The sequence below is a fragment of the Rhinatrema bivittatum genome, chromosome 4 (genome assembly GCF_901001135.1).
Source record: "Rhinatrema bivittatum chromosome 4, aRhiBiv1.1, whole genome shotgun sequence".
Lineage (NCBI taxonomy): Eukaryota > Metazoa > Chordata > Amphibia > Gymnophiona > Rhinatrematidae > Rhinatrema > Rhinatrema bivittatum.
Window position 1 is genome coordinate 110,764,748 of NC_042618.1, and position 16,355 is coordinate 110,781,102.

Below are 16,355 nucleotides of genomic sequence, written 5' to 3' on the forward strand. Positions count from 1 at the left end.
GTGAAATTGGTAAATGAAGTTACTATTCTAGTGCCATTGCCATCATGAAAGAGGTTGTAGCCCTGTATAGGGCAAGAGCCTAAGCGATTGAGCACGCAGTCTGATACCAATTTCTGAAGGTGAAAAACAAACGGATGAAATGTTAAACATAATTAATCCTCACAGAATTGTGTATGTTTGATTGTATCGAGTGAGGACAGTAGCCCTTCAATTTTGTCATTTGAGTAGAAATAAGCAATGGCAGGTGGACAGCACAGCATGGGCAGAAGGAGTGGGAGCTTGCTTCAGTGCTGGCTGTGCCCATGCAGAGCCGAAGTAGAGGAGGCTGTGAAGAGAGGCAAGTCCCAGAAGTGGCATTTCCTTTATAAGGATTGGCATCTCAAGTTAAACAAAAAAAGGTCAGCTGTTTGCTAGGGAGCTGAGCGTGTGGGAGGGTTATAGAGTTGAGGGAGTAAGACTGCTGTGGTGAGGAAAAAGGAAATTGAGGACGTAAGACTGCTGAGGAGGTGGGAGAGGAAAAGGATTGAGGGAGCAAGACTGCGGGGGGTGGGAGAGGAAAAAGATTGAGGGAGCAAGACTGCAGGAGGTGGGAGAGGAAAGGGATTGAAGGAGCAAACCAAAGAGGGGAACATATGTGTATTTTCCTACTAATCCACGATAATCTCAGGGTGACTGGAAATCGCAACTTTCCAGGAGATTTTTTTTTATCCTTGTTCGTTTTCATTATTGGGAGTTCGATGTCTGCAGTTTTTAAATATTTCATTGGTATTTGGGAAATGTATTAAAATTTTTATGATTTATTATTGGATGTTCTATTTGACAGCTATTTTTAACTATTCTTTTTATTAGTATGGCTGTACTATTGACATTTTTTTATTTTATTGTTTGATATATGAGGAATGATGATGTTTCAGTACTTCTCTTGTATTGCATACAGAAACTGGCTTGCTTAGTTTCCAGTTCAAATTTTGTCTGCATGTTTCTGTTTATACTTTATAGTCTCTTTATTCTGTTTGATAAGGGTCTGTCTGTGTTTTATATGCGTGTCTGAGGTGAGGTATTCTGCTAGTTTATAGCTTCTGTCTAGGGATCTATAGCAGCTTGGCTTCTTCTGTTTTCCTAATAGGTGGTGTACTGGTGTTTTAAGACCTGGTGTAATATTTTCAGAGTTGTCTTTTTCATAGGTAAGGTTGTTACTGTTTAAATGCTAGCACTTAGTGCTGTTTTGAATGTGAGGTTTAATATGTTGTAATTCAGCTGTCTGAGGGCCAAAACCACAACCAAAATGAGTTACAATAGGATTTGGTGATTTTTAAGAAGAATCTAAAAACATGGCTGTTCAAGCTTGCATACAGAAGTTGAGTATTTATCTGTAATAAGACACACGGTTTGAGATCTTTGCAGAAATATTGACGAAACATTTTCTACTAGATTATTTCATTTTCTCTTTTATTATTTTATTAAATTTCTTTTTATTTTATCACTTTATTTTATTATCTTATAATATGTATTGCAAGTTTGACTATATAATTTTATTTGTTTTACTTTCTTTTATTGTATAATTGTACACCGTTATGATTGAATACAGATTGATGGTATAAAAATGCAATTAATAAATAAATAATGCCATATGAGTTACAAGAGTCTCTTTTGCTGTTTTGCAGTCTTTTCAGGTTAGCACCACCGCAGTGTATGTAAATATAAGTACTTGTGATATTTTTACCTCAAAAGACTGTACTTTGAATGTCCTTTTTCATGTAATTTAACAATCTTGTATTCCACCAACCTTTTAACATTTTGTCCAGTGCGGCCAATAGTAAAATACATACATAAATTAAAATACACAATATTCAACAAACATTAAGAGAAAAGCATCCTTAAAAAAATAAAGCTTTCACATCTTCCTGAAAATCTATATTAGCTTGCTCCCACACATCTGCAGGAAGTCTATTGCACAATGAGGAAGCAGCAAATGAAAATGACCTCTGTCTAGTTTGGAAGAATGTAAAATGTTTTTATTTGGAAAGGACCTAGTATGGGTGACAGGAAAGGGCCTAGGATGGTGTTGGGGAGAGTAGAGGAAAGAGCTTAGGCTTTTTCATGTGGTATTAAAAGGATTACAATTTAGATGAAACCAAAGAGCGCAAAATATCATTTTGTGTACCTCCTTTCATTGCAAAGCGAATCTTTCCAAATTTATACCACAGTCACACCACCAGAAAAATCTCCCTTTTTGGGATGCGGGGGATCTGGTGGAGCAGGGGGTTGAGGGACAGGAATGGGGGGGGGGGAGGGGTAGTGATGTGCATTTACTGAATCTCCTATTTTGAATGTCACCGCATACCACTGCTGGGATAGATGTGCTAAATTATATCTGGATTAAAATAGAAACTTATTAGAACTTTTGAATTTCAAAGAAAATTGTGAAAATATTTATTTTAGACTATGTATTTCTACCTAAAATAAGTTTACTGTCCCCATAATTCACAGAAGGATCAGTCAGGAGTTCTGAGAAGAATGAGTCTGTCAGCATCTCATCTCGTTTCCTGGCCAGGACTCAGTCAGTAGCATGCAGGTAAGAGCTCCAGAGCAAGGATCATAAGGATGCCTTTGGGCGCATGTTATGTCCAGCGGCTCCTACTGCATGTCAGGGTGAACATGTTTTAAAAAAAAATGTTCTCCTCTTCTTCATCCCCGTAATCCAGTGTGCACCAAGTGAAAAGCACCCAGTTGGTTTCAGTCTGCAACTGACAAATAGCAGAAGAGGGCGAGGGAGGCAAGGAACCGCTACCCCCCTTTTTTTATGTTTATTTAAACTTGAAAAGAAACAATAGATCTCACAGGAAAAGTACAAGATGTAATAGACAATATACATTTTTTCTTTACATCTTTTTCTTTTTAACTTGTTGCCATGGCAACTACATAAACACAGGACATAAAACCATTTCTACACACATACATCACCTTGACGCATCAGATCATACCCAATATTTATAAAAATGCAAGTTCTATTTGGGCATACCTAACACTTCTCCCATGCTGTAACGTAATCTTTGGAAAGGTATTGATAAGAAAATTAAACATCTAATTCTACTATCTGCTTCCATTCGAACATTTAAGTATACCATACATGACTACGAGCTGGTTCTTCCTTAATCCAAAAAAATCAGGATAACTAACTTTGCCAATAAAAGGACTATTTATCCAAACCTAAGAAATCACTTAGATAACTTTTCCAAGGGTCCATGTTGATATCGCGAATTGCAGCATATCAACTATACATGACCCAATATAATAGAAATCTCTGGAAACAAGTCCAGGAGATTGCGGAGACATTACCACAGCAACAACAAGTCGCCTTGTCCAGTCCTCCATCCTACAAAAAGAAATGGAAGCAGGTAAACATTAAGTCAGAGCTGCCTATGATTCTTTTGAAACAGCATCCAGAGTCTCGGCAGTAGGTATCAGTGTTAGGCACTGGGCCTGGCTCAAGGCCTCAGACCTAAGCCCGAAAGTGCAGGACAAACTGGCAGATTTACCCTGTACCGGAGACAACCTGTTCGGGGATGGATGCAGTGGCCCATTTAAAGGACCCATCATGAAACCCTGCGCCAGCTATCAACTATCTCCTCAGATGTCCCTCCGTAGCCCGCAGGGCCATGTGTAGAGAACCCAAGAAACAATTCTACAGGCCACATGGATATTACTCTCCTGCATCCCGTGCATGACCGTCTCGGGCACCTCAGAGGGGACATGCGAGCAAAACTAGAACATCTTGACCACAGCCAGCTCCACAAGTTGGCCCTGCATCTGGATTTTGACTCTTTCCCAGAGAGCAGCAGCCATATTCCAGTGGCTGTGCCACTTTGCAACAAATTGGCATCCAATCACCACGGACCAGTGGGTACTGTCCATCATAACCCACAGTTACTGTCTAAACTTTTCAAAAATACCCCTGGCCTTCCCACCCATTCCATTCTGGAGCTGGGGCGATCACACAGGGAAACTCGAGTCAGAGCTCTCAACCCTTCTGTCGGTCAGGGCCGTGGAACTGGTTCTACCGAATCAGCAGGGAAAAGGGTTCTACTCCAGATATTTCCTAATTCCAAAAAAGACCGGCAGCCTCCGGCCTATTCTAGACCTCTGTGCCTTGAATACATTTCTTCGCAAGGAACGGTTCAGGATGGTATCCCTGGGCACCATGCTTCCTCTACTTCAATATGGGGATTGGCTCTGCTCTCTTGACCTGCAAGACCTATATGCCCATATTGCGATATCCCCACCTCATCGCAAATATCTGCAATTTGTGGTGGGCCGCAGTCACTATCAATACAAAGAGCTACCATTCGGCCTAGCCTCGGCACCTCGAGTCTTTACGAAGTGCCTGGCAGTCGTGGCTGCTCAGCTACACAGCAGAGACGTACACGTTTTTCCATACCTGGACGACTGGCTCATAAAAGGCCAGTCAAAACAAGGAGCCCTCAACTCTCTCGGTCTCACCATAAGGCTTCTAAACTCATTGGGATTTCTAATAAATTACCCCAAATCCCAATTGACACCATCTCATCTTCTCTCCTTTATAGAAGCAAACCTAGACATGACACTGTCCAGAGCATTCTTACCCAACGACCGTGCGATTACGCTGTCCAACCTTGCCAGGTTTATCCGCCATCGAAAAAGAGCCGCAGCTGGCCAGCTACTCAGGTTGCTCGGCCACTTGGCAGCAACAGTCCATGTCACCCCTATGGTACTCCTGGCCATGAGAGTGACCCAATGGACTCTGAAATCCCAGTGGTGACAAGCTACTCAGCCGCTGTTGTCCCTGGTACACATAACCAGCCAGCTTCGTCTGTCCCTTGCCTGGTGGACACACAAAGCCAACTTACAAGTGGGTCTTCCTTTCCAGCAACCGGCTCCTCAGGTGACCTTAACTACGGACACCTCCAACCTAGGTTGGGGAGCCCACGTCCAAGGTCTTCAAACTCAAGGGACTTGGACAACAGTCGAAGCGACCTATCAAATCAACTTTCTGGAGCTTCGAGCGATGCGGTACGCCCTTTATGCATTTCAGGATTGCCTCTCCAACAAAGTTGTCCTGATTCAAACAGACAGCCAAGTTGCAATGTAGTATCTGAATAAAATAGGGGGCACGAGCTCTTATCTGCTTTGCCAGGAGGTGGCGCAGAATTGGGCCTGGGCCCTGTCACATTCCATTCTTCCTCAAGCCACTTATCTAGCAGGCACACAGCATGCACTGGCGGACCACCTCAGCCAACGTTTCTAGCCCCACGAATGGTCTCTGGATCCCTCGGTTGCGAGCAGAATCTTCCATCGGTGGGGTCATCCGACCATCGACCTCTTTGCGTCCAGTCAGAACCAAAAAGGTGGACAGCTTCTGCTCCCTGCACAGGCACCAGCATGCACCAGCCAGAGATGCCTTCGCCCATCCCTGGAACAAAGTCCTGCTTTATGCATATCCTCCAATTCCGCTAATAAGCAAGACTCTCGTGAAGCTACAACAGGACTGGGGCTTAATGATTCTTATAGCCCCGGAAGCAGGGTCCGGCTGAGGAGCTGCTTGAGGTTTTTGTTTTCGTGTCTGACGAGACTGGGCTTTTTGAAACAGTCTCGTAGAACGGGTTCTAGTTGGTGGCAGGTAGGACTTCTTCGGGCAGAAGAATGACTTCTTAGAGTCCTTTCTGAAGGGCTGTTTTGAAGAGTACTCAGAAGGCATTAGAGAGAGCTGTCTTAGGGTCTCATGATGGTCCTTGAGTTCTACCACCGTTCGTTGAATCTGCTCGCCAAACAGATTATCTCCTACACAAGGCAGGTTGGATAATCTGTCTTGTACTTCAGGGCAAAGGTCGGAAGACTTGAGCCAGGTCCATCGTCTTGCGGAGATAGCAGCTGCAGATACCCTGGTAGCAGTGTCAAAGATATCGTAAGATGATCTGATCTCATGCTTGCCTGCCTCAAAACCCTTGTTTACTAGGGTTTGGAGTTGCTCTTGAAATTGCTGAGGCAGGGAGTCTATTAAGTCTTGTATCTGCTTAAATAAGACCCTATTATATTGGGTCATATAGAGCTGATAAGAGGCAATTCTGGAGATGAGCATTGATCCTTGGAAAACATGGCGACCAATGGCATCTAGAAATTTCTGTTCCTTGCCTGGGGGAAAGGAAGTGTGAGGTTTTGATCTCCTTGCTCTTTTCTGGGCAGATTCGACAACCACAGATTGGTGATCCAATTGAGGTTTGCGAAAGCCTGGAGCTGACTGAATGGGGTAAGTGGTGTCAGCTTTCCTGTGGACTGGAGCAACAGAGCCAGGATGTTTTCAGTTCTTTTTGAGGAGATCCAAAAGTGTGTCTGGTGAAGAATCATCAATCCAGGTGTCGTAGGGATCAGTACCTGTTCTTCTAGGGACTAGAGGATGGGGTGGTGGAATCCCTGAAGGTCCTGGTCGAGGTTCCGAAGGACTCGAAGGAATAACTGGAGGCACCGATGAGGGCATCGAAGGCACCTGTGCAGGCATCTAGGGCATGGCTCGGTGGTGTCGATGGACGTTTCTGCACCGATGGGTGGATCAGTAGCACCGATGGACGTATTGGCATCGACAGCTGAGGCATCGGCAGAACTCCCGATGGAGGGATGCAGAACGGTGTTTCTCCTCCCGATGACAAAGCAAGCAAGGAGGGCACTGGAGCCATCCATGACCCGGGGTCCATCGGTGGAAAAGCGGCCATAAGCGCTTCCATCCTCGAGAGCAGCAGTGCCAATGCTGCTGGAATCGGGTCAGTGGTCGGTTCCGACACCAGTACCGATTGTGGAACCGACCACTGACCCGATGCATCGCCTTATCGATGACATCCTGAACCACCCGGTCCAGTTCTTCTCGGAGACCTGGAGCAAGCAGCCCCGGCTCCGGAACAGAAGAAGGAGGCATAGGCGGAGTTGCGGCTCCTGATACCCTGTCGGGTGAGGGTTACCTCTGTGACCCTGTTGCCAAAAAGGTTGGTGCCTTTTCTGGACGGGGCTTCTTCGGCGGCTCGGATGATGGCGAGGTCGATGATTTCGCTCCCTCGATGGTCCGAGACTTTCGATGCCAGTGGCGATGTTTATCTCTACGATCCCCTCGGTCCTGAGGGGGAGTAGAGGGTGTCAAAGGCCGAGAAGTCGTTGATGCTGGACGGTCACTGGCCGGAGATTGATGCTGGCATGAAGTTGACGGTGCTGGTTCTGACGACGCCGATGCAATAGAAGGCGTTGGGGGTTTGAGCACGGAAGAGAAGTTCCATCGTCCACATTCTGGCCTTGCGACCTTTTGGTGTCATAAGGGCACATTTGGTGCAGGTTAGGACATTCTGCTCACATCCGAGACACATTACATAGACTTTGTGAGGGTCTGTGATGGACATGGTGCAATTACAGTCTGGGCACTGGCAGAACCCCGACGCCATGGCCATGAAAAAATTGAGCCGCAGTACGGTCGACGGCCAGTAGCCGCGAGGGCCAAACTCAACGTTAATCGACGGAAAACGGGTAAAAAACTTACTGGAGTACCATGGCTTGAAAAAGTTGGAGGGACCCCTGTGGGATAAATTAAATTTTAGTAATTCCGTGAGGAAAATTCCTGTCAGGAATCTCTGCAGAGCTCCTTAACCACGTGGCTACTGCTGTGCGGAAAAAAGAAGACTGAAGGGGGACCCCTGCTGGCTGCAGGGTTAGTGCTATGCTGGGCATGCCCATTAGGGGCCAGTCAAAGTTCTGGAAACTTTGACAGAAGTGTTCCGTGATTGGGCTCCATCCTGTGATGTCACCTATATGTGAGGACTACCATCCTGCTTGTCCTGTGAGAACTAGGCATTTCAAAATATTTAAATATTTTCTTCTTAATTACTAACAAAACATTCAGTAGCAAAAAAAAGCCTCTAAAATCTTATGGCTCTTTTATTTTTATTTTTTTTTTACTATTTAAAGCTGCAGTGTTATATATCTCTTCAATCAGATGCTCCTGAAATGTAGACATTTCCTGTTTGTACTTGTGCACTTCCTCAAGATTTTTACTTCCTGGAAGTGTTCTTGAGTTTCTTTTGACTGTCCATTAAGTTTTTTTATTGTCTTTATAGGAATTTCTCCCTTTCGGAGTCCAATCTGGTAGCAGTTCATAAACCTAGCTCTGACTGTTCTGTGCAAGCCACACCAGCCACCAGTAACCTGGTACAGAATGGAATGGAGGCACAGCACCATTGTGCCAGTGAAACAGATCAACCACCGAGCTTTCCTGGTTCTTATAGATGCATTTACACACAAAGAAAACGGAAACCAATCCTGGAGAGTAATAGAATTTCTGTCGGAGGAGCTGGTAAAGCTCAGGGATCCTTTCCTGTGTTTCAAGCAAAGACATCCAATATCAGAAAGACACAGTCTGTGCATGACCTTATTCATGATGGTAAGGAGATGGTTAAGAGAGGAGTTAAGAAATCCAGTTGTATTTATTTATTTGATTTATATTCTGCTTTTTGGCATTTTGAAGTTTTAGGAAAAGATTCCTAAGTTTTGGGCTTATTGACCTCTCAAGATTTTGACTTCAGTTACCTTAAAGAAATTAATTGGGAAAACAGTCTATAGAAATAATTTCACTCCATGCCATGTGCTTTGGATTTGCAGGGTTAGCAGTTATCTAGCCAAAAGGCAAAATGGTGAAGGGGACAGTGGAAGAAAAGAGATTGATGCCTCAGAATTAATAAAAAAGTTGTTGCTATTTTTTTTTGCTATTTTCCTTTTGCCATGGGAAAGAAAACTCAGTAAAGCAAAGCTGGAGCATCACAGCATGGGTGGGATTTGAAGCAAAGGTTTAAAAAGATGTAGTTTGTGTTTTGTGATTCCCTTTATAAAATGTAGTGTGAACATGGAGATGTGTGGGGCTGAATTGGTTAACTTAATTGTGATGGTCAGTTAACTTTACCACTCCTCTATTATCTTCAACTTTTTAATTTATTTTTTTTTATTTGTTGTACTTAAAAACATTCAAAATGCATGGGATAATAGTCTATTGAAATTATTACTAATGCAAGTGGAAATCCTCAAAAATGAGAGAACTTAAGTTTGCCAGTTTTTAAGATATTGATAACATGAGATCAATCTAGAGTTTGAAAGGTGAGTGAAAGATTAATTTATGACCCTCATTTGTTTTCTCTCTTCAGATGAAAAGGCATCGGCTACGGGATCCTTTGCTAAGCTCCGTGTTCAGACCACAGCTGACAAGGACCAAAAAGCCAGCCACCGCCGAACCCTGCCAGCCACCTTTATAAAAGTGGACAGTACAAATACTAGTAGTCTCTTGAGTAAGGCTGCAAAACTGAGATCTTATATGAATCCCACCACTAGTTCCATGGCCAAGATGTCTCGTAGTGTATCCGTGGGGGAAAATCTGAACCTTTGTGATACTTCTGAACCTTTTGTAGGTGAAGATGGGAAGAGCAATTTGCAGGAAGTAGAGAAGATATCAACACCTAACCCTGGAGAGGCTGACAAGACAAACCAATCCACTAAAGAAAGCACTCATTTAAAACCGGTGTTACAGGCAGTTGCCAATTCCTCTTCAGCTAAGACATTTCAGACCAAGTTGTCATCTGCAAACCGGGCACATCTGACTCTTGATATCCCCAAATCATTACCTGACAGACCAATGTTTTCATCCTTTTCACCCACATGCAGACTCAAGGCTCCCTTTGAAGCAAAGTCCCCTCAATCCCCATCAGGGTCTTGTAAACCTAAGTCCTCTTTTTCTGAGGTGGGGCAAGCATGTAAGGCAGATAGCCTTCCTGCTGGAGCCCAGGATGGACTTGCGAAAAGTGATCTGTTGGAGAACTCTGGCTACAGGACAGACCACCAAAACGAGATAACTACCAATCCTAAGCAGAATGAGTTTCCAGAAAGCTCAAGTCCCCAGTCTTCTGAGCGAAGATACCGAGAGAGATCCTCTAGCATTGGCCACACAGTGGACTATCATCCTGGACTTTGCCCACTCGATCCCATCAGTTCGGAATCTTCCTTACACTCTGCTGCATTGATTCAGGACTCGGGCGTACATGGAGGTCCGTGTACTCTCTTCTCTCTCCTTCTTTCTCCTGTCTTTGTGAATCGCCTCACGATTCCATCACATTTCCTTACGTCCAGCTTCTGGCGTGTTTCGTCTTGTCTGCACCTGTCTCGTTCCATAAGTCACCCCCAGAACGGTGAGACACTCCTAACCTATATCTTTGTTTCTTCTTTCTGGCTCTTGGAGAGATTCATTTCATCACCATCTTTCAAAATGCTGGTTAGCATAAGGCCCATTGAACCCTCTAAGTAACAATGTATTAATGTGTAACAAAGTTAGCCAAAAACAAATTAATTCAGTTACATTGGCCTACATTTTGTTTCTGTATAATGTTTGAGGCAACATTTCATGACCTTGGTATTTTGGTATTGGAGTCATTCTGTGAAGGTTTTACATTTCTGCTATTTCACTTGAAATAGTCTTTTATGTTTATTTTAAAAACATTTGGCTGCAGGCAGGGTTTAAGTGTTGTGAATTTCATTGATTTTAGAGGGTAACATTCAAAGTAATTTCCACGGTCAGAAACCTTGCTTTTTGCACAGAAATAGCCTTTTACAAAATTGCCCGCCTGATATTTGAGCAGACATTTGCACTATGTCATGTTTGCACGCAAGTTTACCCAGACAGAATGGAGTCATTTCTGGGCGCTGAATTGGGGCTCAGGCACATACTTTTGAATTTTAAAAAGTGTGTGTGTAAAATTTCAGAGAAAGTGTTTGCGCATGTTTTAATAGATGCAATTGTGTGCATCCAATTTTGGTGAAATAGTTTTCAAAGCGGGACTTATTCATGTGTGTGTCCACTTTGAAAATTGGTATATAAACTATGTTACAAAATTACCCCCATGAAGTTTAATATTGCATAATAAGTGCAAGTGAATAGATGGGAAAATGATGAATCCAACTAGTAGTTTGTTGTCTTGGGCTTTGTTTTTGGAGTTGTTTAACGTGGTGTAGCTGATAGTGCCACAGATGCACACTAGCTGTGGTTCCTTCCAGAAAGAATGTAAGCTTTAATTTGCAACTCTGATTCCTGTAAGTAGGAATTTCATGGTGTACTGCTCTGCTTTCCCAACTTAAATTATCTAATGCATATGGATAGCTGTAATTTGCTTTAGTAAAAGTGTGAGAATGAAACTTTTAGTTTGGTATTAATATCATAGCATATCCTCACAACAGTATTAATAATACATTAGTTTGAACTTTTAGCCCATCTTTCCAAACACTGCTGAAACAGCTTACAGCATTATTAGTAAAATAAATCCCTGGCCCAAAGAATTTACAGTCTAAATGGGTACCTGAGGCAATGGGAGCTAATGACTTGCTGAAAGTCACAAGTTACAGTGGCGAAATTGGAATTTGGACCTTGGTTTCTCTGATTCTCAGCCCATTGCTGTAACCACTAGACCACTCCTTAACTATAATCCCTTGGATGAGCCCTGCAGTGGTTATTGTAATTTATTGCAACTAACGGAAAAGTTGAGAGTCATAAAGGCATAAAGCAAGGAACAGCTGGAAGCCAAACCGCTAGCCAGCCAAGTTAGGAGCCATAGGGAGGGGAAGGTAAGAGACTTCTGGATGAGGGAGAGAGAGAGTTGTTGAAAGATGAGAAGACTTATGGAATGAATGGAGAAATAGAATTTGATTTGAGAAGGAGGAGAAGGAACGTGTGTGTGTATGAAGTCCCCGCAATAATAATTGGCTTATAGGCAACGATGTAAAATGAGGAGATCCATGTAGTTTGGGGTTTCTATGACATCAGAACACCTGATCTTTACTCTCATCCTCTGTGACACTAGAGGATGCTCCCGATGCCCTCAGTAGCATTATTGTATAAACTATAACTGCCTGTACTTAAAACCTTCTGGCCTTTTTCTTTCTTCCTTTCTGAAATTGCCATGTGGAGCCAATACCTTGAAATTATTAGGCATTCTGTTAGTTCTCACAGAGGCAGTCCAGATACATTATTGCTAAATTCTTTGTTGTAGCTAGTAACATTTTCTGGGTTATGGACAGCTGCCGCTTGGTTAGTACTTTTATTATGATTTATTTATTTATTTAATTTATTTAGAGACTTTTATATACTGGTATTAGTAGGGACATCATACCGGTTCACATTTGAATAGCAGGTTTGAAAGTACATATTAACAGGGAGAAAGAACTGGGAGGGGAATATCACAAGAGCAGCATAGAAATGTAGCTTAACAGGTGAACATAAAAGCTTAACAACAGGCGAACATAGAGCTCCTTAATATAAGGAATATAGTATAGTCTATATGAGATATAGTATAGCATCGTAGGAGGGAGGGGGAGGGCTAATCCGGATAGGCTTGTTTAAATAACCATGTTTTTAACTTCTTTTTAAATTTGATGGTGCATGGTTCAAGGTGTAAGTTTGGAGGGAGGGAGTTCCAGAGTGAGGGGCCAGCAATTGAGAGGGGCACGGTCGCGTGTGGAGGAGAGGTGGGCTGTTTTAAGGGAGGGTACTAGTAGAGTGCCTTTGTTGGCAGTTCTGGTGGGCCGGGTAGACTGATGAGTCTTAAAAGGAATGTCTAGCCAGTTGGAATTGTGAGCATGAATGGATTTATGTACAAAGGTCAGGGTTTTGTAGTGAATACGGGAGGGGATAGGGAGCCAGTGTAAGTCTTTAAGGATAGGGGTGATGTGTTCAGATTTACGGGTATTTGAGATGATTCTAGCAGTCGCATTTTGTAACATTTGTAGGGGTTTTATTGTGGAGTAGGGGAGCCCTAGGAAGAGTGAGTTACAGTAGTCCAATTTAGAGGAGATAGTAGCTTGGATCACTGTGTGGAAGTCTTGGGTATATAGTAGTGGTTTAAGTTTTTTTAGGACATTGAGTTTGAAGAAACCTTCTTTAAGTATGGAGCTGGCCTTTCTTCATGCTGAGTTGTTGATCAAGGAGAACTCCAAGGTCCCTTACGAAGGGTTGGGCTGTGGTAATGTTGAGATTGGGGTCATTAGACAGGGGGGGGGGGAATAAGTAGAAGTTCAGTTTTGTTGGTGTTGAGTGCGAGGTGGAGGTTTGTGAGTAGAGAGTTGATGGCCACGAGGCAGTTTTCCCAGTGCCTCAGGGCGTCGGAGATAGAGTTGTGAATAGGTATGATGATCTGGACATCATCTGCATATAGATAGAACTTTAGTTTGAGTTCAGAGAGAAGCTGGTAGAGTGGGGTGAGGTAGCTGTTGAAAAGGGTGGATGAGAGTGATGAACCTTGTGGGACTCCTTGTTGTAGAGGATGGGGGACGGATAAGGCATTACCAATTTTAACAGAGAACTTTCTGTTCGAGAGGTAGGATTTGAACCAGGCAAGGGCTAGGCCTGAGATGCCAATGCTTTCTAGACGGGTAAGGAGGTGATTATGGCAGATGGTGTCGAAAGCCGCAGAGATATCAAGGAGGGCGAGGAGGTAGCTGTGACCTTGGTCCATTCCTCTCAGGAAGTGGACAGATAGGGTGAGAAGTAGCGATTCAGTGTTGAAATGTTTCCGAAAGCCAAATTGCGAGACGTAGAGGATCGAGTGGTTTTCAAGATAGTCCATAAATTATGTATTAACAACTCTTTCAATAAGCTTGGCAATAAATGGGAGGTTTGAGATAGGAAATTGGAAGGGTCTTTCGGGTCTAGGGAGGGCTTCTTGAGGAGAGGTTTGACTACCGCATGTTTGAGTATGTCAGGGACAGTCCCTTGGGAGAGTGAGCAGTTAATGATGTCTGTTATGGCTTGGGCTATGGAGTTAGGGACGGCCAATAGTGCTTTCGAGGGAGGATGTATCATTGGGGTGGGAGGCAGGTTTGAGTTTTTTGAGGATGGTTTCTACTTCTTTGGGAGAAGTATAGTCGAGGGCAGTCATTGCGGGCTGGGAGGGTGCAGGGTAGGTGGAGAGGGAGGCGGGGAATCTGGAGAGAAAGTTTATTATTTTGTTCTGGAAGTAGGTAGCAAGTTCTTCGCATTTGGAAGCTGCATCAGAGTCAGGTATAGTGGGAGGGATGGACTTAGTGAGACTTGAGACATACGAGAAGAGCGCTTTGGGATTGAATCTGTAATCATGGATTTTCATAGCGTAGAAATCACGTTTGTGTTTTAGAGTTTGTGAGTCTGTAGCAGTGTAGTGCCATTTTGTAGACGGCAGAATGCTGAGTGATTGGGTCCTTACGCCATTTTCTCTCTTTTTGTCTGAGTTCATTTTTTAGGGTGTTTAGCTCAGATGTGTACCATGAATTTGCGTGTTTGGAGGAGATGCTTATGACACGTTTGGAGATAGGGCAGAGTTTGTTGGCGATGTCAGCAGTGAGGTTGTTCCAGGATTCTAGCGCTGAGTCAGGGTCAGAACAAACTAGGTTGGGTAGGGCGGTTGATAATGCGGCAGCTAGTTCATCGCTGGGACAAGATTTTCTGGATATTATAGTAGTACAGTGGGCATTGTCGCGAGGGGGGGAGGCTTTGATGGAGAGAAGGCCTTCTATTAGATAGTGGTCGGACCAGGGAACTGGGGTACAGGTGGGGGTAGTGGTGGAGAGGACAGCCGAGTTAATGAACATCAGATCCAGTGTGTGTCCTGCTTTGTGGGTGGGAGATGTAATCATTTGTTGAAATCCTATCACGTGGAGGGACTTTATGAAGGCTTCACATGACAAGGAGTGGGGTAGGGAGTCTACATGGAGATTAAAGTCTCCAAGGATGATGGAGGGGATATCAGCATTGATAGAGTCAACAATGAATTCAATAAGGGGAGAGGAGTTGGAGTCGAGGAGTGCAAGAGGGGAGTATACTAGATAGATTTGCAATTCGGCAGACCTGAAAAGACCTATTTCAAGATTGGGGGGGTGACTACGTGAATGGGTTTGAGGTTTAGATGTTTCTTAGCTACAAGGAGGATGCCTCCTCCTCTTTTCTTGGGCCTAGGGATAGAGAATATCTCATAAGAAGAGGTAGGGAGTTGGTTGATGAGTACGGCATCAGTATCTTTGAACCACATCTCAATGACAGCACAAATGTCTGGTTTGCAATCGATTAGCAGGTCGTTGAGAATAGGTGTCTTTTTAGAGACAGATTATGCGTTAAAGAGTATTATGGAGAGAGTGGTGAGGCCTAGGAGTTGTGTCAGGGGAGAGGTGAGGATGGGGATTAAGGATTTGCGCAAGGGGGAAGGATAGTGGGTGGGGGAGGGTGATAGTCTGGAGAGAGGAAAGTGGATGCGAGGGATAGGGTACGTTGCCATTTACGGAGCGGGTAGACAAAGGAGGAGGTTTTGGAGAAGGGTGGCTGCGCAGGGTGTGGTGATTACAGGGGAGATAGGTAGAGAGGCAGTAAATAGTACAATGGGGGATCTTGGCACTGAAAATCGAGGAGTGGGAGTTTGCATAGCGAGTCAAAATTAGTTGCAATTAGCAGGGGTATGTCCAGTTGTGAAGACGTCCAGTCGTCGGTGCAGGGCTTGCCGTCGATTCTGTGGTGTGGAAGGGCACACTAAGGGGCAAGCTCCTTGGTCGCGCTCCTTAGGCACGCGGCGCCTGTGTGAGAGGGAGAGAATTTAAAATGCAGAATCCTTTAAGCTTCTCTGACGTGTTCCAATGGGGGAGGGCTTAGCAACCTCATGGTGGTGGGGAGGAGAGGGCCCGATCAGAGGGCTGGGCGCAGGGGAAACTCAATCCAAGCCCTGAGCCCTGGCTTGGAGAGCAGTGGAAGATGCATTTTAAAGAGCTTTTGGACAGGAGCCTCAAGAGTCGATACAGAGGGTGGCCACTAAAATGGTCAGTGGTCTTTGTTTTAAAGCATATGGGAAGAAATGTAAAGATCTAAGCATATACATCCTGAAAGAAAGGCGAGATAGAGGGCATATGATAGAAATATTCAAATATCTCAAAGGTTTCCATACACAGAAGTGGAGCTTCTTTCAGTGGGGAAAGAGGTTCTAGAACAAGGGGGTGATGCGATAGCGTTGAAAAGGGGTAGAGTCAGAAGTAATCTTAGGAAATATTTCTTTACAGAGAAGGGTGGTGGATGCATGGAACAACCTCCCAGTAGAGGTGGTGGAAACAAAAATCAGTAAATGAATTTAGGAAAGCATGGTATAAATATAGAGGATTTCTAAGGAAATGATGGGCATTATAATGCTAAATTAATTGAGCAGATGGGTAGACTAGATGGGCCATGCAGTCTTTTTCTGCTATTATGTTTCTGTGTTTCTATTTTGATTGCTTACCATAATGAGTGTTAACTACCATGAAACGCC

General features: G+C 43.9%; 1 protein-coding gene across 1 annotated transcript in view; it reads left to right on the forward strand.

The window, feature by feature from the left end:
• Positions 1–16,355, forward strand: part of MAPKBP1 (mitogen-activated protein kinase binding protein 1) — a 408,115-nt gene that overhangs the window by 382,900 nt on the left and 8,860 nt on the right. Inside the window, exons 26-28 of the mRNA XM_029597450.1 lie at positions 2,491–2,575; positions 8,127–8,449; positions 9,204–10,238. Of these exons, the coding sequence (XP_029453310.1) occupies positions 2,491–2,575; positions 8,127–8,449; positions 9,204–10,238 (1,443 nt within the window). The remainder of the gene's footprint in view (positions 1–2,490; positions 2,576–8,126; positions 8,450–9,203; positions 10,239–16,355) is intronic.